Source organism: Pseudophryne corroboree, assembly GCF_028390025.1.
Source record: "Pseudophryne corroboree isolate aPseCor3 chromosome 3 unlocalized genomic scaffold, aPseCor3.hap2 SUPER_3_unloc_21, whole genome shotgun sequence".
In the NCBI taxonomy this organism is placed as follows: domain Eukaryota; kingdom Metazoa; phylum Chordata; class Amphibia; order Anura; family Myobatrachidae; genus Pseudophryne; species Pseudophryne corroboree.
This window is the reverse complement of record NW_026967510.1, coordinates 140,673-166,303: the sequence shown is the minus strand read 5'-3', so window position 1 is coordinate 166,303 and position 25,631 is coordinate 140,673. Positions and strand designations below refer to the sequence as shown.

The 25,631-nt window shown below is 45.9% G+C and overlaps 1 protein-coding gene across 1 annotated transcript in view; it reads left to right on the top strand.

Annotated features, from left to right (window-relative positions):
- The window catches only part of LOC134983706 (zinc finger protein 585A-like), a 109,206-nt gene extending 85,615 nt beyond the window's left edge, over positions 1–23,591 (top strand). Inside the window, exon 2 of the mRNA XM_063949361.1 lies at positions 20,399–23,591. Coding sequence (XP_063805431.1) covers positions 20,399–22,347 — 1,949 coding nt within the window. The 3' untranslated portion in view covers positions 22,348–23,591. The remainder of the gene's footprint in view (positions 1–20,398) is intronic.
- Positions 23,592–25,631: the final 2,040 nt, after the last annotated feature.

Here is a 25,631-nt window from a genome sequence, read left to right as displayed (position 1 = left end):
ACTTGCCATTTGGCAAGCTTACATTTCCTGTGACAAACAGTTTCCGGTTCAGATGGGTGCTCATACCACCAGATCAGTGGGTGCGTCATGGGCAGCTGCCAGAGGTGTTTCCACTACTCAACTTTGCAGAGCGGTGATGTGGTCCTCAGCCCACACGTTCGCAAAATTTTACAAGGTTGATAACTTCGCGTCCGGAGACTCTAAGTTTGGACGTTTTAGTTTTGCAGGCCACCGACAGCACTCCCTCCCTGGGGGATAACTTTAGGACGTCCCCTACTGTGTAGGACTCCAGTGTCCTCTAGTGGATGAAAGAGAAAAGAGGATTTTGGTACTTACCAATAAATCCATTTCTCTGAATCCTCTAGGGGACACTGGACGCCCACCTCGGTGCTGTCAACCTGCTGTGTTCAAGGTTCTTGTTCAAACAGTTTGTGCAAACAACGTTAGTTTTTCTGTTAAGAGTTTCTTGGATGCTGTTTGATATGTTGTGCGGGTCGGTTCCTCGCCATGTGCTATAGTATCATGTCCTGTTCTCTTGGTCAAATTTTCCAAACTGAGGGATGAGGGATGTGAAGGGGGAGGAGCCGTCTGTGCAGACAATGATCATTTTTAGATTGTGCCACACCTCCGGTTGCAAGCTTCACACCCCTACTGTATAAGACTCCAGTGTCCCCTAGGGGATTCAGAGAAATGGATTTATCGGTAAGTACCAAAATCCTCTTTTTTGGGAGCACTCTTGTTAACTTACTTACCTACCATACCTGGGCCCTCATTCCGAGTCGTTCGCTCGGTAAATTTCTTCGCATCGCAGCGATTTTCTGCTTAGTGCGCATGCGCAATATCCGCACTGCGACTGCGCCAAGTAATTTTGCTGTGAAGAAAGTATTTTACTCACGGCTTTTTCTTCGCTCCGGCGATCGTAGTGTGATTGACAGGAAATGGGTGTTACTGGGCGGAAACAGGCCGTTTTATGGGCGTGTGGGAAAAAACGCTACCGTTTACGGAAAAAACGCGGGAGTGGCTGGAGAAACGGGGGAGTGTCTGGGCGAACGCTGGGTTTGTTTGTGACGTCAAACCAGGAACGACAAGCACTGAACTGATCGCAGATGCCGAGTAAGTCTGAAGCTACTCAGAAACTGCTACGAGGTGTGTAATCGCAATATTGCGAATACATCGTTCGCATTTTTACTATGCTAAGATTCACTCCCAGTAGGCGGCGGCTTAGCGTGTGCAATACTGCTAAAATCGCCTTGCGAGCGAACAACTCGGAATGACCACCATAGACAGGAAAACTATGTATATAGGAAACTATAGGTCAGTAAGACAATTCAGAAGAAACTATAGGTCAGTAAGACATTACAGAAGGAAACTAGGTCAGTAAGACAATACAGAAGGAAACTATAGGTCAGTAAGACAATACAGTAAGCCACGATACGTCAGCAAGACAATAAATAAGGAAAATATAGGTCAGTAAGACTACAGTAAGCCACGATACGTCAGTAAGACAATACAGTAAGGAACTATAGGTCAGCCAGACAATACAGAAGGAAACTATAGGTCAGTAAGACAATACAGAAGGAAACTATAGGTCAGTAAGACTACAGTAAGCTGCGATACGTCAGTAAAACAATACAGAAGGAAATTATAGGTCAGTAAGACTACAGTAAGCCACTATACATCAGTAAGACAATACAGTAAGAAACTATAGGTCAGTAAGACAATACATTAAGAAACTATGGGTCAGTAAGACAATACAGTAAGAAACTATAGGTCAGTAAGACAATACAGAAGAAACTAGTTCATTAAGACAATACAGAAGAAACTATAGGTCAGAAAGACAATACAGAAGGAAACTATAGGTCAGTAAGACAATACAGAAGGAAACTATAGGTCAGTAAGACTACAGTAAGCTGCGATACGTCAGTAAGACAATACAGAAGGAAACTATAGGTCAGTAAGACTACAGTAAGCTGCGATACGTCAGTAAGACAATACAGAAGGAAACTATAGGTCAGTAAGACTACAGTAAGCCACTATACATCAGTAAGACAATACAGTAAGAAACTTTAGGTCAGTAAGACAATACAGTAAGAAACTATAGGTCAGTACGACAATACAGAAGAAACTATAGGTCAGTAAGACAATACAGAAGAAACTATAGGTCAGTAAGACAATACAGAAGGAAACTATAGGTCAGTAAGACATTACAGAAGGAAACTATAGGTCAGTAAAACAATACAGAAGGAAACTATAGGTCAGTAAGACAATGCAGTAAGAAACTAGTGCCCTCATTCCGAGTTGTTCGCTCGCTAGCTGCTTTTAGCAGCATTGCACACGCTAGGCCGCCGCCCTCTGGGAGTGTATCTTAGTTTAGCAGAATTGCGAACAAAAGATTAGCAGTTCTGCTATTAAGTATTTCCTTGCAGTTTCTGAGTAGCTCCAGACCTACTCCTAGATTGCGATCACCTCAGTCCGTTTAGTTGCTGGTTTGACATCACAAACACACCCAGCGTCCGGTTAGCCACTCCCCCGTTTCTCCAGCCACTCAGGCATTTTTGCACACTCTCGGAAAACGCTCAGTTTCCGCCCCGGAAACACCCACTTCCTGTCAATCACTCACCGATCAGCAGAGCGACTGAAAAGCGTTGCTCGGACCTGTGAAAAATTGCATAGTTTCGTGTGAAAATACTTAGCGCGTGCGCCCTGCGGCTCATACGCATGGCAGATTCGCCCATTTTTAGCCTGATCGCTATTTTGCTAAAAACGGCAGTGAGCAAACAACTCGGAATGACCACCAATAGGTCAGTAAGACAATACAGTAGGAAACTATTATTTTATTAATTAGCAGTTTCTTATATGGCGCAGCATATTCCGTTGCGATTTACAATTAGAACAACAGTAATACAACAAAACTGGGTAAAAACAGACAGACATAGAGATAGGAAGGCCCTGCTCGCAAACTTACAATCTATGGAGAAATAGGCATTGATACACAAGGATAGATGCTACCTATTGCATAATGGTCAACCAGATTGCTAGGTTCTTAATTGGTTGTATGATAGGATCACCCAGCGATGTTGGCCAAGTGTCAGGAGGGTGTGAGAGTAAAGAAAGACAAGATATGTGATGTTATGTGTACTGTACAGAGAGGATTTAATTAGATAGGGAAGCACTGAAGGTTATGTGGGTAGGTTTGGAATTTGATAGGCTTGTTTGAAGAGGTGAGTTTTCAGGGAACATTTAAAGGTTAAATATATGTATTATATATATGTATAGTTTGGAGCAGAGAAGGGAAAGGGGGGACATGATAGAAACTTTCAAATATATGAAGGGTTTTAACAAAGTCCAGGAGGGAAACATTCTCCAAATGAAGAGAAGCAATAGGACACGAGGACATGCACTGAGACTGGAGGGGGGGAGGTTCAGGAGAAATTTGCGGAAAAATTACTTCACAGAAAGGGTAGTGGACAATTGGAATAGCCTCCTATCAGAGGTGGTAGAGGCTAAGACAGTAGAGCAATTTAAACATGCATGGTATAGACATAAGGTTATACTTACAAAGAAATAAGGATCAAATAAGGTTAGAGATAAAAATAATGTAATACAAAATGGGACAGACTGATGGGCCAAGTGGTTCTTATCTGCCGACAAATTCTATGTTTAAAGTCTTTGACCCTTTATCTCAGGGAGTTCAAGTTCAAGATGGAGTCTCTGAGAGCTGTCATCTCAGGACTGACGGAGGGGGAATTCCTGGTGTCCCTGGACATCAAGGATGCATACCTCCACATTCCCATTTGGTCGCCGCATCAGGCTTATCTCAGGTTTGCACTGTTAAACGATCACTATCTGTTTCAACCGAGGGTCTTCACCAAGGTGATGGCAGAGATGATGGTTCTCCTCAGCAAGCAGGGGGTGAACATAATTCCATATCTGGACGATCTCCTGATCAAGGTTTCGTCCAGGGAGAAGTTATTAAGATCCATTGTTCTCACGACACTCTGCTCAAGGAGCACGGTTGGATACTGAAACTTCCAAAGTCTCACCTGGAGCCAACAAGGAGCCTGTCTTTCCTGGGAATGATCCTCGACACGGAGGTGCAGAGGGTGTTTCTACCGGTGGAAAAAGCATTGGTGATTCAAACAATGGTCCGGGGTGTCTTGAAGCCTTCCCGGGTATCGGTTCATCAGTGCATCTGCTTTCTGGGGAAGATGGTTGCCTCCTACGAGGCTCTGCAGCATGGAAGGTTTCATGCTCGATCCTTTCAGATGGATCTCTTGGACCAGTGGTCGGGATTTCACCTACATATGCACCAGAGGATACGTCTGTCACCATGAGCCAGGATTTTGCTCCTCTGGTGGCTACAACTACCACACCTTCTGGAAGGCCGAAGGTTCGGGGTTCAGGACTGGATTTTTCTAACCACGGATGCAAGTCTAAGAGGTTGGGGAGCGGTCGCTTAGGGAGAAACCTTCCAAGGAAGGTGTTCGTATCAAGAATCTCTTCTCCCAATAAACATCCTGGAGCTAAGGGCCGTGTACAATGGCCTTCTTCAAGCAGCACACCACTTACAGGATCGAGCTGTTCAGGTGCAGTTGGACAATGTGACAACAGTGGCCTACATAAACCAACAAGGTGGAACAAAGAGCAGGGCTGCAATGTCAGAGGTGTCAAGAATCCTCCTCTGGGCAGAAAGGCACGCAGTGGCGATGTCTGCAATCTTTATTCCGGGAGTAGACAACTGGGAAGCAGACTTCCTCAGCAAACACCATATCTATCCAGGAGAGAGGGGCCTCCACCTTGAGGTGTTCGATGAGGTAACCTATTTGGTGGCGGTACCTCACATAGACATGATGGCCTCCCATCTCAACAAGAAGCTGTGGAGGTACTGTTCCAGGTCGAGAGACCCGCAGGCATTGGCAGTGGACACACTGGTAACACCGTGGGTGTTCACGTCAGTGTATGTGTTCCCCCCCACTTCCTCTGATTCCAAGAGTTCTTCAACTTGTAAGAAGAACAAAGGTTCTGGCAATCCTCATTGCTCGGGACAGACCAAGGAGGGGTTGGTATGCGTATCTGCTGGATCTTCTTCTGTTGGAAGATCCATGGCCCTTACTTCTTCGGGAGGATCGGTCCCGCGAGCTCTGATTGGCTCACGGGCAGCGCTGACTTGAACAAAGGCACCTGTACCCGCCGGAGACTACGGGGAAGGAGAGGCGCAGGCTGCACTCTCCTCCCCTCACATCAGCGGTGGTGCGGGGAGCAGCAGAGGCAGGGAGGGAAGAGGAGCGGCGGCCCGTCGGTGTGGGTACGGCATACCCACGGCTAAATTCTTAAGGGTACGCCGTTCCTGCCCGTACCCGCATACTTGCACCGCTGCTCATAACTCACTGGTAACAGGGTGTTATAAGTATAGGGGGATGTATTTTGGGATGATGTTAATGTATTAATTCAGTGGAAGGTTATAAAAAAAGTTTCTAGTAGCGCTGGTATGTGGCTGGTTCATACTTCTGTATTGATCTGATTATTCTCTGAGGTAAATGTTGCAGACCGTCTGGGTATGAGGGTGAAAGTTCACATTATCAGTCTAAAGAGTATATCAGAGGATGTGCACTGTATGAATTCCTGTCCGATTAATCTGATAAATCAGTATACAAACTGTGTATCTGTGTATGTGTAACATTACAGTATATCATGTCTATAAGGAACATATATATATACATCAGTCAATGCAGAATGTAATTCAGCTATTGCTTCATGTCAGTAAGACAGGACGGTGTCATGTCTCCTGGTCCCCATGATGAGGATTTACAGAAGTTAAGTTTATAATTTCTCAGTTGAATGATATATTTATACAATTTGAAAACTTCTTTAGACCCCTCATGTCCCTCGAAGCGTGCTTTTACACGTATAATGCAAGTCGTCAGAAGTCGACACGGGGACGTGAGAGGGGATCTGTAGACAGAATGCTATCCTAGCAAAGTGTATTCAAACTATGATGCAAACTTCGGGGAAGAGTTAGAAATCGCTGTTACACTCCTGTACAGGAGATGAGAGATTATTTTACTATAAATACGAAGCCTGTGATAACATCCCCTATTTCTGATGCTATGTTTGAACACGCCTGGAAAATCCCAGGCACATAAGTCCTGATTCTTAAGGGTATTTTCACGGCTTAGCCGTGTCCTGAAAAGGATAAGACATATTGGGAGATTTCTCCTGTGGTGCACACCGCTGTGTCCAGATTATCAGATTACTATTACCTGACCCGTCCCCGGTTCAGCATCACTGAAAGAACAGGCTGGCCGCATACTTGAGCCTACACTCCCATTTATATACTCGGCCAGTAAAACTGTCTTCAGGCCACCTATTGTGGGTGCATGGGTTTCCAGTACTATTGGAAAGTATGCAGGACCTCTGTTAGAATTTTATATATGTATATAAATGTTCGATTGGTAGGGATGCTCTTTTCTTGACCCTAGGGGCGGGATAACGGTAAGGTCCCGAGGTCCCCGCCTTTTTTTCGGGAAAGGAGGGGCAGGAACAGAATACGACATCTGTTCCACCTACTATTTTCACATGACGCTTCCCCCTGGAAGTCCACTCAGGTGGGAGACAGGGATCCGCTATGGGTATGCATTACCTACGGTCGCAAGTCAATAACTTAACTGGCTCCCACCTGGCGGAATTATCAAAAGAAATTTGGAAACTAAATCTCTGATTTCTCTGACGTCCTAGTGGATGCTGGGGACTCCGTAAGGACCATGGGGAATAGACGGCTCCGCAGGAGACTGGGCACATCTAAAGATAGATTTAGGACTATCTGGTGTGCACTGGCTCCTCCCCCTATGACCCTCCTCCAAGCCTCAGTTAGATTTCTGTGCCCGGCGGAGCTGGTTGCACACTAGGGGCTCTCCTGAGCACCTAGAAAGAAAGTATAGTTTAGGTTTTTTATTTTACAGTGAGACCTGCTGGCAACAGGCTCACTGCAATGAGGGACTAAGGGGAGAAGAAGCGAACCTACCTAAGTGGTGGTAGCTTGGGCTTCTTAGGCTACTGGACACCATTAGCTCCAGAGGGATCGAACACAGGACCCGACCTCGTCGTCCGTTCCTGGAGCCGCGCCGCCGTCCCCCTTACAGAGCCAGAAGCAAGAAGGTGGTCCGGAAAATCGGCGGCTGAAGACTTCTGTCTTCAAGGCAGCGCACAGCACTGCAGCTGTGCGCCATTGCTCCTCATGCACACCACACACTGCGGTCACTGATGGGTGCAGGGCGCTGGGGGGGGGGGGAATTAAGAAGCAATAAAGAACACCTTGGCTGGCAAACTGATGCCATATATAACCCCAGGGGCTATATAGGTGTTAATTAACCCCTGCCAGAATTCTTAAAATAGCGGGAGAAAGCCAGCCGAAAAAGGGGCGGAGCCATCTCCCTCAGCACACCGGCACCATTTTCCCTCACAGCTCCGCTGGAAGGATCGCTCCCTGGCTCTCCCCTGCAGTCCTGCACTACGGAAAGGGTAAAAGAGGGGGGGCACAAATTAGGTGCAGTATAATAATATATATGCAGCTATAAGGGGAAAACACTCTTTATAGGTGATATCCCTGTGGTATATAGTGCTCTGGTGTGTGCTGGCATACTCTCCCTCTGTCTCCCCAAAGGGCTTTGTGGGGTCCTGTCCTCTGTCAGAGCATTCCCTGTGTGTGTGCTGTGTGTCGGTACTGCTGTGTCGACATGTATGATGAGGAAAATGATGTGGAGGCGGAGCAAATGCCTGTGAATGTGATGTCACCCCCTGTGGGGTCGACACCTGTGTGGATGGACTTATGGAAGGAATTACGTGACAGTGTCAACTCCTTACATAAAAGGTTTGACGACATAGGACAGCCGGCTACTCAGCTTGTGCCTGTTCCAGCGTCTCAAATGTCATCAGGGGCTTTAAAACGCCCGCTACCTCAGATGACAGACACAGATGTCGACACGGATACCGACTCCAGTGTCGACGACGATGAGACTAGTGTACCCTCCAATAGGTCCACCCGTTACATGATTGAGGCAATGAAAAATGTATTACACATTTCTGATAATACCCCAGGTACCACAAAAAATGGTATTATGTTTGGTGAGAAAAAACTACCTGTAGTTTTTCCTGCATCTGAGGAATTAAATGAGGTGTGTGAGGAAGCGTGGACTTCCCCAGATAAGAAATTGATCATTTCTAAACGGTTATTGGCAGCGTACCCTTTCCCGCCAGAGGATAGGTCACGTTGGGAAACACCCCCTAGGGTAGATAAAGCACTGACACGCTTATCAAAAAAGGTGGCACTACCGTCTCCGGATATGGCCGCCCTAAAGGAACCTGCTGATAGAAAGCAGTAAACAACCTTTAAAGCTATATATACACACACTCAGGCATTATATTGAGACCAGCTATTGCATCGGCATGGATGTGCAGTGCTGCAGCTGCTTGGTCAGATTCCCTGTCGGGATAATATGGATACTATGGATAGGGACAATATTTTGCTGACGATAGAGCATATAAAAGATGCAGTCTTATACATGCGTGATGCACAGAGGGATATTTGCCGGCTGGCATCAAAAATAAGCGCTATGTCCATTGCCGCCAGATGGGGGTTATGGACACGGCAATGGTCAGGCGATGCCGACTCGAAACGGCACATGGAAGTTTTGCCCTATAAGGGGGTGGAACTGTTTGGGGAGGGTCTTTCAGATCTCGTTTCCACAGCTACTGCTGGGAAATCGACTTTTTTGCCACAGTCTACCCCACAGCAAAAGAAAGCACCGTATTTATCGGGTACAGTCCTTTCGGCCCCAGAAAAGCAAGAGGGCTAGAGGCTCATCCTTACTGCCGAGAGGCAAAGGTAGAGGGAAAAAGCTGCAGCACACAGCTAGTTCCCAAGAGCAGAAGTCCTCCCCTGCGTCCGGTAAGTCCACAGCATGACGCTGGGGCTGCTCAGGCGGATCCGGGTACGGTGGGGGCCCGTCTCAGGAATTTCAGCGCACAGTGGGCTCTCACAGGTGGATCCCCGAGTCCTTCAAGTATTATCGCAGGGGTACAGGCTGGAATTCGAGACGTGTGCCGTCCCCCCCCCCTACGCTGTTTCCTAAAATCTGCCTTACCGGCAACTCCCTCTGCCAGGGAGGCAGTGTTGGTGGCTATTCAAAAACTGTATTCACAGCAAGTGATTGTCAAGGTACCCCTCCTTCAACAAGGGAAGGGTTACTATTCCACTATGTTTGTGGTACCGAAACCGGACGATTCGGTGAGACCCATCTTAAATTTAAAATCCTTGAACACTTATTTTAAAAGTTTCAAGTTCAAGATGGAATCGCTCAGGGCGGTTATTGCGAACCTGGACGAGGGGGATTACAGGGTCTCCCTGGACATCAAGGATGCGTACCTGCATGTCCCCATTTACCCTCACCAGGAGTACCTCAGATTTGTGGTACAGGACTGTCACTATCAGTTCCAGACGCTGCCGTTTGGGTTATCCACGGCACCGAGGGTCTTTACCAAGGTAATGGTCGAAATGATGATACTCCTTCGCAAGAAGGGAGTTTTAATTATCCCGTACTTGGATGATCTCCTGATAAAGGCGAGGTCCAAGGAACAGTTGGTAGTGGGGATAGCACTTTCTCGGGAAGTGCTGCAACAGCACGGCTGGATTCTCAATATTCCAAAGTCACAGCTGGTCCCGACGACACGTCTTCTGTTTCTGGGAATGATTCTGGACACAGACCAGAAAAAAGTGTTTCTTCCAGTGGAAAAAGCCGAGGAGTTGTCATCTCTAGTCAGAAACCTCCTAAAGCCAGGACAGGTGTCGGTACATCAATGCACACGAGTCCTGGGAAAAATGGTAGCTTCATACGAAGCAATTCCATTCGGGAGGTTCCACGCAAGGATTTTCCAGTGGGACCTGTTGGACAAATGGTCCGGGTCCCATCTCCAGATGCAGCAGCGGATAACCCTGTCGGCAAGGACCAGGGTGTCGCTGCTGTGGTGGCTACAGAGGGCTCATCTACTAGAGGGCCTCAGATTCGGAATACAGGACTGGGTCCTGGTGACCACGGATGCCAGCCTTCGGGGCTGGGGGGCAGTCACACAGGGAAGAAATTTCCAAGAACTGTGGTCAACTCAGGAGATTTCACTTCACATAAATGTTCTTGAGCTAAGGGCCATTTACAATGCCCTAAGCCAAGCAAGACCCCTGCTTCAGAACCAGCCGGTACTGATCCAATCAGACAACATCACGGCGGTCGCCCATGTAAACAGACAGGGCGGCACAAGAAGCAGGAGGGCAATGGCAGAAGCCACAAGGATTCTCCGATGGGTGGAAAATCACGTGTTAGCACTAACAGCAGTGTTCATTCCGGGAGTGGACAACTGGGAAGCAGACTTCCTCAGCAGGCACGACCTCCACCCGGGAGAATGGGGACTTCATCCAGAAGTCTTCCAAATGCTGGTAAACTGTTGGGAAAGACCACAGGTGGACATAATGGCGTCCCGCCTCAACAAAAAGCTAAAAAGATATTGCGCCAGGTCAAGGGACCCTCAGGCGATCGCTGTGGACGCTCTAGTAACACCGTGGGTGTACCAGTCGGTTTGTGTTTCCTCCTCTGCCTCTCATTCCCAAGGTACTGAGAATAACACGAAGGCGAGGAGTGAAAACTATACTCGTGGTTCCGGATTGGCCAAGAAGAGCTTGGTACCTGGAACTTCAAGAGATGCTTTCAGAGGACCCATGGCCTCTACCACTACGGCGGGACCTGCTGCAGCAGGGGCCCTGCCTGTTCCAAGACTTACCGCAGCTGCATTTGACGGCATGGCGGTTGACCACTGGATCCTGAAGGAAAAATGCATTCCGGAGGAAGTCATCCCTACCCTGATCAAGGCCAGGAAGGATGTTACTGCAAAACATTATCACCGCATTTGGCGGAAATATGTTGCTTAGTGTGAGGCCAGAAAGGCCCCAACGGAGGAATTTCAACTGGGTCGATTCCTGCATTTCATGTAAGCAGGGGTGACGTTGGGCCTCAAATTGGGGTCCATTAAGGTCCAGATTTCGGCTCTGTCGATTTTCTTCCAGAAAGAACTGGCTTCACTGCCTGAAGTTCAGACTTTTGTCAAAGGAGTTCTGCATATTCAGCCTCCTTTTGTGCCCCCGGTGACACCTTGGGATCTCAATGTGGTTTTGGAGTTCCTGAAATCACATTGTTTTGAGCCACTTAAGACTGTGGATTTAAAATATCTCACGTGGAAAGTGGTCATGCTGTTGGCCCTGGCTTCGGCCAGGCGTGTATCAGAGTTGGCGGCTTTGTCTTGTAAAAGCCCTTATCTGATTTTTCATATGGATAGGGCAGAGTTGAGAACTCGTCCTCAGTTTCTCCCGAAGGTGGTATCAGCTTTTCACTTGAACCAACCTATTGTGGTGCCTGCGGCTACTAGGGACTTGGAGGATTCCAAGTTACTGGACATAGTCAGGGCCCTGAAAATTTATGTTTCCAGGACGGCTGGAGTCAGGAAAACTGACTCGCTGTTTATCCTGTATGCACCCAATAAGCTGGGTGCTCCTGCTTCTAAGCAGACTATCGCGCGCTGGATTTGTAGCACTATTCAGCTGGCGCATTCTGCGGTGGGATTACCGCAGCCTAAATCTGTAAAAGCCCATTCCACAAGGAAGGTGGGCTCATCTTGGGCGGCTGCCCGAGGGGTCTCGGCTTTACAACTTTGCCGAGTTGCTACTTGGTCAGGGGCAAACACGTTTGCAAAATTCTACAAATTTGATACCCAGGCTGAGGAGGACCTGGAGTTCTCTCATTCGGTGCTGCAGAGTCATCCGCACTCTCCTGCCCGTTTGGGAGCTTTGGTATAATCCCCATGGTCCTTACGGAGTCCCCAGCATCCACTAGGACGTCAGAGAAAATAAGAATTTACTCACCGGTAATTCTATTTCTCGTAGTCCGTAGTGGATGCTGGGCGCCCATTCCAAGTGCGGATTGTCTGCAGTACTTGTAAATAGTTACTGTTACTCAAATCGGGTTGTTATTGCGAGCCATCTGTTCAGAGGCTCCGTTGTTATCATACTGTTAACCGGGGTTCCTATCACGAGTTATATGGTGTGATTGGTGTGGCTGGTATGAGTCTTACCCGGGATTCAAAATCCTTCCTTATTGTGTTCGCTCTTCCGGGCACAGTGTTCTAACTGAGGCTTGGAGGAGGGTCATAGGGGGAGGAGCCAGTGCACACCAGATAGTCCTAAATTTTTCTTTAGATGTGCCCAGTCTCCTACGGAGCCGTCTATTCCCTATGGTCCTTTACGGAGTCCTCAGCATCCACTACGGACTACGAGAAATAGAATTACCGGTGAGTAAATTCTTATTTTCCATTTGGAAAGGCAGTCTCTACGACTGGCGGGGCTAGGCCCGCTTCCCACTTGACCTCTGCGTCATACCTACATATGGTTGGCAATGCGGCACTGTTATCAGTTCTGGAGGTTCTTAGGCCTCTGTAATTGCAGAGGGTCCTTGTCCAGATGTTCACATCTTCCCTAATCCCGTAATATCTCACAGCACTGCTGTGGCGTAATTTAATGATTCCAGAACGAGTTCTTCTAGCGAAATCTCTAGGACAAGTGTTCAAAGCACATCTTGGGATGTAACGGTGAGTACGCCGTTGAGCTTCCACCTAGATTTCATTCCCTGAAAAGGGGTAAAATGGTTCCATCTACTCGAGGAACGCAGGTTCAGAAGTCGTACCTGGATCCTCCTCTCTCAGGAGAAAGTTTGACAGACATTCGCGCAAGGGGAGAACTTCCACGACATGTCTGACTTCTTCGCACAAGCATTCTGTAACGAAGGTCGGACTGACATAGTTTACGTCAAAAATCTAAAACATTTGGTACGTTCCTCTGTAGGGTGGAACGAATGTTTCATCTCAAAATAAAGTTTTGAACACTGGGTTCCAGAACAAACCCACATTCAGTGGCAGTCAGCCCTCTGTTGGTTCCAGGGGCGTTTAGTCAGTGGAGGTGTTCTCTCCAGTTACACTTAATGGAACATAAAATCTGGCGTCCCTCATTGCCCTGGGATGGCCAAGGAGAGCTTGTTTTCAGGCTCTTGGGTTACTTCCAAAGGTTCGAAGGTTTCCGCATCGTCAAAAGGACCTGCGTCTGAAGGGGCCAGTTCTTATTAAACACTTATCGCATATCCGTTTGATGATATGGAAGTTGTGCGGCTGATATTAGCTCGGAATGGTATTCCGAGCAAAGTCATCCCTATGCTATTCGGACAGGGGATGGAGTCACGTCAAGACTTTACCATGGTTTGTCACAACTGAGGGCTTGTGACCGTGACTGGGAGCCTCAGTTGTAGAGGCTGACGGGTACTTGAATTTAGGAGGAGCTGTGGGACTCCTGGACATACGTAGAAGTTGTATAACAAATGCCCGAAGGCGTGACCACGACAACAGGAATATCTTTAAATGCTTTCATTAAACGAAAAGTCAGATACTGTGCAACCAAACAAAAACAGTAACAAGAGAGTCTCTGAAATATTACTGGTTGTGACCAGTAATCTGAAGTATAAGTGGTATGCACTATTGTACTTAGAAGCACAGGTGAAGCATAAAGTGATGCTGGGGTTCGTTGGTAATCTTTGAGTGAAGCTGGGGTTCGCAGATAGAAATGCACTATTGTACTTAGAAGCACAGGTGAAGCATGATGTGATGCTGGGGATCGCTGGAGAGCTGTAGAAGAAGCTGGAGAATGGCTGCTGGAAAGCCGGAGTTCAGACACAGGTGAATCAGGGTAGGCTGTAGAGGGTTAATCACTGGAGTGTCGGGTTACACTGCAGAGTGTAATCACCAGGAAGTCAGGCTGTACCGCAGAGAAAGTCCATAGAACTGCACACTGGAATCACCGAAGACAATTGAAGCACTGACATCCTTCAGTGCTGGGACAGGCTATTTAAACCCACAGGTTAGCAGGGATTGGTGGGCAATTAGGCTCCAGCACTTGTCAGCACCGTGGATAGGAGAAACAATGTCATGTGACTGAAGTCCAACATGGCTGCGCCCATGAACACACACAGAAGGGGAATAAACTACTATAGGAAATGTGTAACAATGGCGATGAAGGCCGCAGTAGCAGAATCACATGCGCCCAGACACGCACAGTGGCCACAGGGACAGTCTCAGGAGGCATTTGGAAGGTAAATACTAATAAGGAATTACCTGGATCGTGACAGTACCCTCCCCTTTAGGAGTGGCCCCAAGACACTACTTAGGCTTGAGGAGGAAATCTGGCGTGGAAAGCCTGAAGCAACTGGATTGCTAGAAGTCATCCCAATCTTCTTCATCTGAAAGGACTGAGGAATAACATGTAGAAGGTTCCTTTCCTGGATTAGAAGTACGAGAAAATTGTGCTTTTGAAGCTAGCACTCCACTAAGGCTTAAATGAAATCTTGTTCTATAACGAGGACTTTTCATACAGAGACCTGTAGAGCTTTTTGGTAATTCTGGAACCTCTTCATGCGTGAAAGCATAACAGGAAAGAGCAGGACCTCCCATAATGCAGCTTGAGTCATCAACAAATTCACCTTCGGAATCTGAATTGAATCCTGATGAACTTGAACTGGCTGGAACCAGAGGAGTCTTTGGACTGACGGATAGGACTTGATTAGATTGGAAGGTGCTGGAATCGTCTGGAACCGAAGGAGGTTGATCCGGACAGACGGATGGGACAGGATTGGGTCCGGAAAAGCTTGACCCGGCTGGAACCGGTGGAAGCTTACTGGAATCGGCTGGAACCAAAGAGGCTTACTGGAATCAGCTGGAACCGAAGGAGTCAGAATCCGGTTGGAAACGGAATGAGTGGTATCCAAGTGTTCAGTTAGACCATCCAGGACCTGGTCCATGCTGGATGCCAACAGGGTGGTGCTCTCTGAAAACGGCAAACAGGAGTTCATAACTGTATCTGTAGCACAAAAATTTCCATCTGGGAACTCTGCTCTGGATACTTCCCTTGGGGCTGAAATTTCGGTGACCCCTCCTGGGGTTGACGAATCAGACACCTCTCTCAGGGTTGTTTTCTCCTGCACCCCTCCTGGAGTTGACAGATCAGAAACTCCTTTTTGAGAAGACGCATATGCCGCTAGTTGAGCTTGAACATTGGATACCCCTCCTGGGGCTGCAGAAACAGACGCCCCGTCTTGGGCTGCTGAATTGGATTTCCCTTTAGTGAAGAAAGTCTCATTAAATCTCTTTTTGTTTCCCGGAATTGGAAATGGGGCTCCTGGACACAGGACCCCAATTGTAGAATTGGGTTTTTCTTTGATCAACTTTTATATTTTTCTTGACCGGATCAGAAGGAGCTGAAGATTCCACATAGGAAGGTTTGTAACTATGAATGCTGTGATGTGGAGATCTATCCCACTTCCTTGGCTTACGGAGAGAACAGTCTTTAATAAAGTGATCAGAACCCCCACAGTAGAAGCAGAGTTGAAACTGCATGCGACGCTTGCGTTCCTCTTCAGAAAGTCTAGACCGTGGCTTACTCCGGAACTTATCTTTTCTTGGAGCAAGGGGAAACGACTTGGACATAGAGAGATTGGCAGCTGTAGCATCCTTGTTCTCAGCAAACTGTGGGAAGGCTTTCATGGAGATGGGAGCAGAGATAATAGGAGTATCACAGAGACACTTTGAAATAACTGGAACGATGCTAGAGAGAAGGTCTTGTAACTGAACCAACAGTTGACTGAGAGTCACAACACTGGCCGCCCCTGAACCATGAAGGGTTACTTGGATTCCATCCAGCCGGGTGGAAAGGTCCTGGAGACAGCGAATAACTTGACCCTGTGCAGCCTCCAGAAGTTCTAAGCGTGCTGCAAGTTGTTGCATCAGGTTAAACGCTTGGGCCTGGTCTCCGGCCAGATCCATTAGGTCAGTGCTTACTGTCACAACTGAGGGCTGGTGACCGTGACTGGGAGCCTCAGTTGTAGAGGCTGACGGGTACTTGAATTTAGGAGGAGCTGTGGGACTCCTGGACATACGTAGAAGCTGTATACCAAATGCCCGAAGGCGTGACCACGACAACAGGAATATCTTTAAATGCTTTTATTAAACGAAAAGTCAGATAATGTGCAACCAAACAAAAACAGTAACAAGAGAGTCTCTGAAATATTACTGGTTGTGACCAGTAATCTGAAGTATAAGTGGTATGCACAATTGTACTTAGAAGCACAGGTGAAGCATAAAGTGATGCTGGGGATCGTTGGTAATCTTTGAGTGAAGCTGGGGTTCGCAGATAGAAATGCACTATTGTACTTAGAAGCACAGGTGAAGCATGATGTGATGCTGGGGATCGCTGGAGAGCTGTAGAAGAAGCTGGAGAATGGCTGCTGGAAAGCCGGAGTTCAGACACAGGTGAATCAGGGTAGACTGTAGAGGGTTAATCACTGGAGTGTCGGGTTACACTGCAGAGTGTAATCACCAGGAAGTCAGGCTGTACCGCAGAGAAAGTCCATAGGAGAACTGCACACTGGAATCACTGAAGACAATTGAAGCACTGACATCCTTCAATGCTGGGACAGGCTATTTAAACCCACAGGTTAGCAGGGATTGGTGGGCAATTAGGCTCCAGCACTTGTCAGCACCGTGGATAGGAGAAACAATGTCATGTGACTGAAGTCCAACATGGCTGCGCCCATGAACACACACAGAAGGGGAATAAACTACTATAGGAAATGTGTAACAATGGCGATAAAGGCCGCAGTAGCAGAATCACATGCACCCAGACGCGCACAGCGGCCACAGGGACAGTCTCGGGAGGCATTTGGAAGGTAAATACTAATAAGGAATTACCTGGATCGTGACATGGTTATTGGAGAAAAGATGTCTTGGTGTACATCCAAGAAACTTCCTTTAGTGGGGTTCCACGTAGGTCTTTTCCTTCTCTTTCCACAGTCCCGTGTGGTTGTGGGCCTATGATTAGGCTTGCTCAAGGTCCAGTTTTCGGCCTTGTTTGTTTTTTCTTCCGGAAACCATTGGCTGCGTTTCCTGCGGTGCAGACGTTCTTGAAAGGGGTTCTGCGGATACAGCCTCCTTTTTTTTTTTTTTTTTGTGTGCCTCCTACGGAGCCATAGGATGTTTCTGTTATGTTACAAGTCCTGCATTCAGATTCATTGAACCTTTATGAGAGGCAGAATTTCAGTTTCTTACATGAAAGCTGATCACTTTGTTAGCATTGGCATCCGCAAGGCGGGTGTTGGAATGTTGGGCCTTATCCCACAAGAGCCCTCTTTGTTTTTTCATGAGTTTTGAGTTGCGCTAAGGACGCGTCAACAATTCCTTCCTAGGGTTGTGTCGGTTTCTCATATCAACCAACCTGTTGTGGTGTCAGTGGCTACTGACATTTCTACTTCAGTAAGTCCTTGGACGTGGTCCGGGCTTTGAAGGTATATGTGAAGAGGACTGCTCCTCTTATAAAGTCGGAAGCATTTTTTGTACTTCATGATACCGATTAAAATTGGGTGTGCTGCTTCTAAGCAGACTCTTTCTCGCTGGATCGAATGTACTATTCAGCATGTTTTCTGCGGCAGGTTTGCCGGAACCTAAATCGGTAAAGCATCACTCTACTCGTATAGTGGGCTCTTCCTGGACATCTGCCCGAGGTGTCTCCGCACTTCAAATTTCCTGAGCAGCTACGTGAGCAGGATCAAACGCATTTGCTAAGTTCTACAAGTTTGATACTTTGGCCTCTGATGACCTCCAGTTGGGTCAATTAGTTTGCAGGGTACATCAGCACTTTCCCTCCCCTAGTGGGAGCTTTGGTATAGGCTCCATGGTCTTTGATGCATCCCCAACATCCTCTAGGACATAAGAGAAAATAGGATTTTAATATACCTACCGGTAAATCCTTTTCTCGTAGTCCATAGAGGATGTTGGGCGCCCGCCCAGTGCTGATGTTTTCCTGCACGGTTGTTACTTGTTCAGTAATGGCAGCATTTGTTGCCACTCTTTGGTCATGTATACTGACATGTTTTCATTGAGTTACATGTGGTTGCATATTATAAATTCAGTGTGATTTGGTGAAATCTCACCACACAGTTTTGTAGTATCCTCTCTCGAGGTTGTCCATCTCCTCAGGCACAGTTCCTAAAATGAGGTCTGGAGGAGTGGCATAGAGGGAGCAGCCAACCCACACTATTCAAATTTTATAGTACCCAAGGCTCCACAGGACCTATCTATACCCCATGGTCTTTGATGCATCCCCAACATCCTCTACGGACTACGAAATAAGGATTTACCGGTAGGTATATTAAAATCCTATTATTATTGCGCAAGCAGGACAGCACTTTCTCTTCTTTGCTGTTTTATTATTGCAAAACCCATGTCACCTATAGTAATCCCACATGAGCGTTCATGTCACCTCTAGTAATCCCATATGAGCGCCCATGTCACCTCTAGTAATCCCACATGAGTGTCCATGTAACCTCTAGTAATCCCACATGAGCGTCCGTGTCACCTCTAGAAATCCCACATGAGCGTCCATGTCACCTCTAGTAATCCCACATGAGCGTCCATGTCACCTCTAGTAATCCCACATGAGCGTCCATGTCACCTCTAGTAATCCCACATGAGCGCCCATGTCACCTCTAGTAAACCTACGAGTGTCCATGTCACCTCTAGTAATCCCACATGAGCGTCCATGTCACCTCTAGTAATCCCACATGAGCGTCCATGTCACCTCTAGTAATCCCACATGAGCGTCCGTGTCACCTCTAGTAATCCCACATGAGCGCCCGTGTCACCTCTAGTAATCCCACGAGCGCCCGTGTCACCTCTAGTAATCCCACATGAGCGTCCATGTAACCTCTAGTAATCCCACATGAGCGTCCATGTCATAGAAACATAGAATTTGACGGCGGATAAGAACCACTTGGCCCATCTAGTCTGCCCCCCCCTTTTTTTTTTTTACATTCTTTTTATCTCTAACCTTATTTGATCCTTATTTCTTTGTAAGGATATCCTTATGTCTATCCCATGCGTGTTTAATTTGCTCTAATGTTTTAGCCTTTACCACCTCCGATGGGAGGCTATTCCACTTGTCCACTACCCTTTCTATGAAGTAATTTTTCCGCAAATTTCCCCCTGAACCCCACCCCCCCCCACTCCCGTCTCAGTGCATGTCCCCGTGTTCTATTGCTTCTCTTCATTTGGAGAATGGACTTTGTTAAAACCCTTGATATATTTGAAAGTTTCTATCATGTTCCCCCTTTCCCTTCTCTGCTCCAAACTATACATATTGAGATTTCTTAGTCTTTCTGGGTATGTTTTGTAATGTAGGCCATGCACCATTTTAGTTGCCCTCCTTTGTACAGTTTCTAATGTATTAATATCCTTTTGAAGATATGGCCTCCAGAATTGAACACTGTATTCTAGATGAGGCCATACCAATGACCTATACAGTGGCATTATTACTTCTTTCTTTCTGCTGCTGATTCCTCTCCCAATGCAGCCAAGCATCTGACTAGCCTTCCTCATTGCTTTGTTACATTGCTTACCTGCCTATAAGTCATCTGAAATAGTGACTCCTAGATCCCTTTCCTCCTCAGTAGTTTCCAGTATAGTGCCATTACTACTATATTTAGCCTTTGGATTTTTGAGACCCAAGTGCATGATTTTGCATTTGTCACCTCTAGTACTCCCACATGAGCGTCCATGTCACATCTAGTAATCCCACATGAGCGTTCAATGTTGATCAAGCTCCAGTCTAAGCATCCTAGCTTTTTTTGTTTTTTAATAAACATAAAAGCAATGATTTCAGGAAAAAATGTCAGTTTATAGAATTATATATTGTGTCCTGTAACACCCTGGGTCTTGTCTATTCATTTTATATATTAATGTATTTTATTTCCAGCAGATGGACACACAAGCAGGAACATCTCAGAAGGACATCTAATGTTATCCCTGGATTCTGAAATAACCGATAACGACAGTAGACAGGATTCTCCAGGAGCTAACCCCATTACCCCAATTATACATCCAGCTCTATCAGCTGATCCCTCTGATACTGGGAAATGTTCTCCTGATCACTCTGATATTGGTGCATCTGTTACAGCTCTGACAGTAAATACAGTGTTTCCCTGTTCTATAGATGCCAAATGTTTTACACAGAACACAAAGCGTATTACCAATCAGCCAGCTAAGGCAGGTGAGAGGCCATTTCCATGTTCTGAGTGTAGGAAATGTTTTGCACAGAAATCAGCTCTTGTTATACATCAGAGAAGTCACACAGGTGAGAAGCCATATTCCTGTTCTGAGTGTGGGAAATGTTTTGCACATAGCTCACATTTTGTTATTCATCAGCATGCTCACACAGGTGAGATGCCATTTTCCTGTTCTGAGTGTGGGAAATGTTTTCCACGGAAATCACATCTTGTTAATCATCAGAGAAGTCACACAGGTGAGAAGCCATATTCCTGTTCTGAGTGTGGGAAATGTTTTGCACTGAAATCAAATCTTGTCACACATCAGAGAAGTCACACAGGTGAGAAGCCATATTCCTGTTTTGAGTGTAGGAAATGTTTCACACATAAATCAGCTCTTGTTACACATCAGAGAAGTCATACAGGTGAGAAGCCGTATTCCTGTTCTGCGTGTAAGAAATGTTTTGCACGGAAATCACATCTTGTTTTACATCAGAGAAGTCACACAGGTGAGAAGCCATATTCCTGTTCTGAGTGTGGGAAATGTTTTGCACAGAAATCAAATCTTGTCACACATCAGAGTAGTCACACAGGTGAGAAGACATATTCCTGTTTTGAGTGTAGGAAATGTTTCACACAGAAATCAGCTCTTGTTATACATCAGAGAAGTCACACAGGTGAGAAGCCATTTTCCTGTTCTGAGTGTGGGAAATGTTTTGTACGGAAATTAAATCTTGTTTTACATCAGAGAAGTCACGCAGGTGAGAAGCCATTTTCCTGTTCTGAGTGTGGGAAATGTTTTGTACGGAAATCAAATCTTGTTTTACATCAGAGAAGTCACACAGGTGAGAAGCCATTTTACTGTTCTGAGTGTGGGAAATGTTTTGCACAGAAATCACATCTTGTTTTACATCAGAGAAGTCACACAGGTGAGAAGCCATATTCCTGTTCTGAGTGTGGGAAATGTTTTGCACTGAAATCAAATCTTGTCACACATCAGAGAAGTCACACAGGTGAGAAGCCATATTCCTGTTTTGAGTGTAGGAAATGTTTCACACATAAATCAGCTCTTGTTACACATCAGAGAAGTCATACAGGTGAGAAGCCGTATTCCTGTTCTGCGTGTAAGAAATGTTTTGCACGGAAATCACATCTTGTTTTACATCAGAGAAGTCACACAGGTGAGAAGCCATATTCCTGTTCTGAGTGTGGGAAATGTTTTGCACAGAAATCAAATCTTGTCACACATCAGAGTAGTCACACAGGTGAGAAGACATATTCCTGTTTTGAGTGTAGGAAATGTTTCACACAGAAATCAGCTCTTGTTATACATCAGAGAAGTCACACAGGTGAGAAGCCATTTTCCTGTTCTGAGTGTGGGAAATGTTTTGTACGGAAATTAAATCTTGTTTTACATCAGAGAAGTCACGCAGGTGAGAAGCCATTTTCCTGTTCTGAGTGTGGGAAATGTTTTGTACGGAAATCAAATCTTGTTTTACATCAGAGAAGTCACACAGGTGAGAAGCCATTTTACTGTTCTGAGTGTGGGAAATGTTTTGCACAGAAATCACATCTTGTTTTACATCAGAGAAGTCACACAGGTGAGAAGCCATTTTCCTGTTCTGAGTGTGGGAAATGTTTTGCACAGAAATCACATCTTGTTTTACATCAGAGAAGTCACACAGGTGAGAAGCCATTTTCCTGTTCTGAGTGTGGGAAATGTTTTGTACGGAAATCAGATCTTGTTTTACATCAGAGAAGTCACACAGGTGAGAAGCCATTTTCCTGTTCTGAGTGTGGGAAATGTTTTGTACGGAAATCAGATCTTGTCACACATCAGAGAAGTCACACAGGTGAGAAGCCATATTCCTGTTTTGAGTGTAGGAAATGTTTCACACAGAAATTAGCTCTTGTTATACATCAGAGAAGTCACACAGGTGAGAAGCCATTTTCCTGTTCTGAGTGTGGGAAATGTTTTGTACGGAAATCAGATCTTGTCACACATCAGAGAAGTCACACAGGTGAGAAGCCATTTTCATGCTGTGAGAGAAATAAATCCGCTCTTGTTGAACATATTAGACATTACCCAAGTACGGAACCATTTCCATCTTCTGGAGTATAATTATCACTGTCGTCCAATGTTCCTCAAGGGTGAATCCTATCTCTTATGCTTTATAAAATATACATGCTACCACTGGGTGAGATAATCAGACGTCATGGCCTGGTCTACCACTGCTATGCTGATTACCTGCTTTTTGCTCCATGTACTGAGAACCAAATACCAATCCTAGCTGAGCGCCAGGGGTGGATGATGCCAGTTGGCTGTGACTCAGTCTTTGTGAAACATAGTAGAAGCTTCCCAACAAAGGACAAGACTACAGCTTTACCAACCATCTGGATTTATGCTTTGGTGTTCAGAATTGCAAAATACTGAACATGTGCTGAATCTTTGTGTTGTCCTGGTATGTGGCTGACACAGACATCAGGTATCCACCACATACAAATCCACATTCTTCCATCTGTGGACCATAGACAGAATCAAGCACTTCATTCCCTCAGAAGTTCATAGACTACTGCAATGCCATCTACCTGGGTCACCCAGCAAAAGAATTACAGAGCTTGCAGCTAGTACAGAATGCAGCAGCCAAGCTGTTACCTAACCCGCCCGTTCCTGCCACATAACACCCATTCTCTACTCCCTTCACCGGCTGCCTGTAAGATGGAAAATCTATTTCATAATTGGCTAACTGACCTTCCCAGCACAACATTACATGGTCCAAGGTACTAGAAGCAGCTTCTGCGTCCTTACTGCCCTGCTTACTTCTACATATGAAGGACTGTTACCAGCAGTACCAAGAATCTCCTGTCATTCATTTATGGGTTGAACTTTTAGCTTTGCAGTCCTGACCATGGAACTCACTGCCTTGCACAGTCCAAAAGACCACCACTCTAGAGACCTTCACAAGCAGACTGGTGACTGCTACTCACACTTTTCATTAATGTACCTCTATTTACTTCCTAAATAATACATCCCAAATGCTTAGGTCTTTTTTCTGCTGTTTATTTTGTATCTTGTTCTTTGTGTAAATGTGAATGTCTAATACCAGTTTCCACAATCTGTATTGCTGCACGACAATATGGCGGCCATTGGAACGTGTTTTCACTTCTAGTTTGCCTAACTTGTTGCAGACACTCATCTTGATAAGGAGTGTTGAGTGTTTTCTGATACAAGATCCTATCCATATATACCCTGTACATTACCATGTGCATTAGAGTCACCCGGGTTCCATCTGCGGTGGTTTGTTGTATGTTACATCTATATGGTGCAGATACTCCCCTGTATGATTTCATAATAAAAGCTTTTGTTTGCGTCTAATTATTACATTAAAGCTTTTATTTTTTTTATCTGTTTTATATTCCCGTCTGAGTAATTACGCCATAATGTCTAATCTCGGAGTGGACACCAGAAGAAACCTTTGTAAGTGTTCCATCATTCTGTTTCGTGTAAGCATACAGGTAAGTGATGGCACGGTGGTCACTGACAGTCACATTCAGGTGGTATAATGGAAGTGGGACTGTCTGGGCTTCTTCTAGTCTACTGCAGAAATAAAAAAATCAGCCTTTATCCTGCTTAAAAAAAAATTAAAAAGCCCATAAATCAAGCTTGGTCGGTCAAGACAGAGGCCACATTAATTGTGGGCCATCATATAGGCTGAGGACCCATGCTTCTGGAATATATGGCATAACTCCCTCTTCGCCCACAAAACCTTACCTTCACCATTCACAATGTCTACCATTGCCCCTTCAGAAGGGACACAACTTTCCTTTGCTTTTTCTACCTCCTCCTGTACAGAGCCCAGGACCACCTCCATGACCATTTCATGTTTATCTGGAGGCCTGGCATCTGGGAGGTTCATGGCCTGAGATGACCACAGAACCACTAGGTAGTGGGCAAGAAGAATCCACAGCCTCCTGAGGAACTGGAGAGTCCAAGGATCCACCCCACATGAGGCAGAGAAGGGTCAACCACAGGGTCTGGCTCACCAATTTCCTTCCTAAAAGCTGCTCTTTACCCAGTTTGGAACCTGTGGGCTCCCACTCCAATTTCCCTTGAGAGTCCTTACCCTCACTAATCCCCTCTGAACCTACCAGTTGCTTCCCCTTCCAACCACTCCTCCTTTTTAAGTTTTTCACCACCTGCTGTGTGAGTCCCATCCAACTACTCCATTCCTTGACTCATTGGTGTAGCAACCCCCTTCTCCCCCCACACCCCACTGCTACACTGCAGTTAAGCTGTGAGACTTGCTGCTAGCAGTACTCACTACTCAGCACACACTCACATCATGATTACACAGCTGTGCCAGAGATACTGTCTCACTGACAACCAGGATGAGACACTCCCAGAAAGGCATGTATGTATGAGTACGGAGAGAGTGGGCGCAGTGGGGCTGCATGACTGACACCCAGGACGAGACACTCCCAGAAAGGCATGTATGTATGAGTACGGAGAGACTGGGAGCAGTGGGGCTGCATGACTGACAGCCAGGACGAGACACTCCCAGAAAGGCATGTATGTATGAGTACGGAGAGAGTGGGCGCAGTGGGGCTGCATGACTGACAGCTGAGCCTGTCACGTCAGTGAGATGACAAAATGCAAGATATAATTACCTAGCTAAATCAGGCGCTAATGCAATATTACATGTATTAAATGAGCACCAAATATATTGATTATTAGATAGCAGCTCTTATGCGGCAACTGGATGCCTCAGACGATATAGATTGTATCTCACAAAGTAGACGTGATTCCGCACCAGTTTTCTGAAGGTACAGAAAAAATAGTGATAACAATAATGATAGAGTACCAGAATAACATATGATATGTACGAATGATTCGTATTTTGATTGATAAGTCTGGTGGTTCACCCAGAGTCAGAAACAACTGGGAAGAAAAGGATTTACAGAAGACTCTTGTGTGGGTGCACTCTTGTTTATATTTGTTAGTATGAAGATATTAAAACATAACTTTTATTAACTCATTACTCTAAGAAAAAAAATCCACACTTATATAGTCCACCACAATTATTAAACTTAAGGAAATGTAGACATTTTTTAGAAAATTGGAAATGTTCTGGTTAGTCTATATTAGTAGACTTCAGGAGGGATGTAGACACTCTGGCTCTACATCCTAATCCTATCCCACCAGCACAAGCTCAGCTTGTATTAATAAGACCTCCAAGGGTCATTGAACTGAATTATAGTCAAAAATGTAGATCCTGATTAGTATTGACCAATTTTGGATCTATAATGAATAAAGGGAAACGGTACACAGATCAGAAGAATAAGCAAAAGAAATGATTCAGGGAGAATGTGGTGATCCTTCTGTTGGCTAAGAGTCGAGGAGGTCAC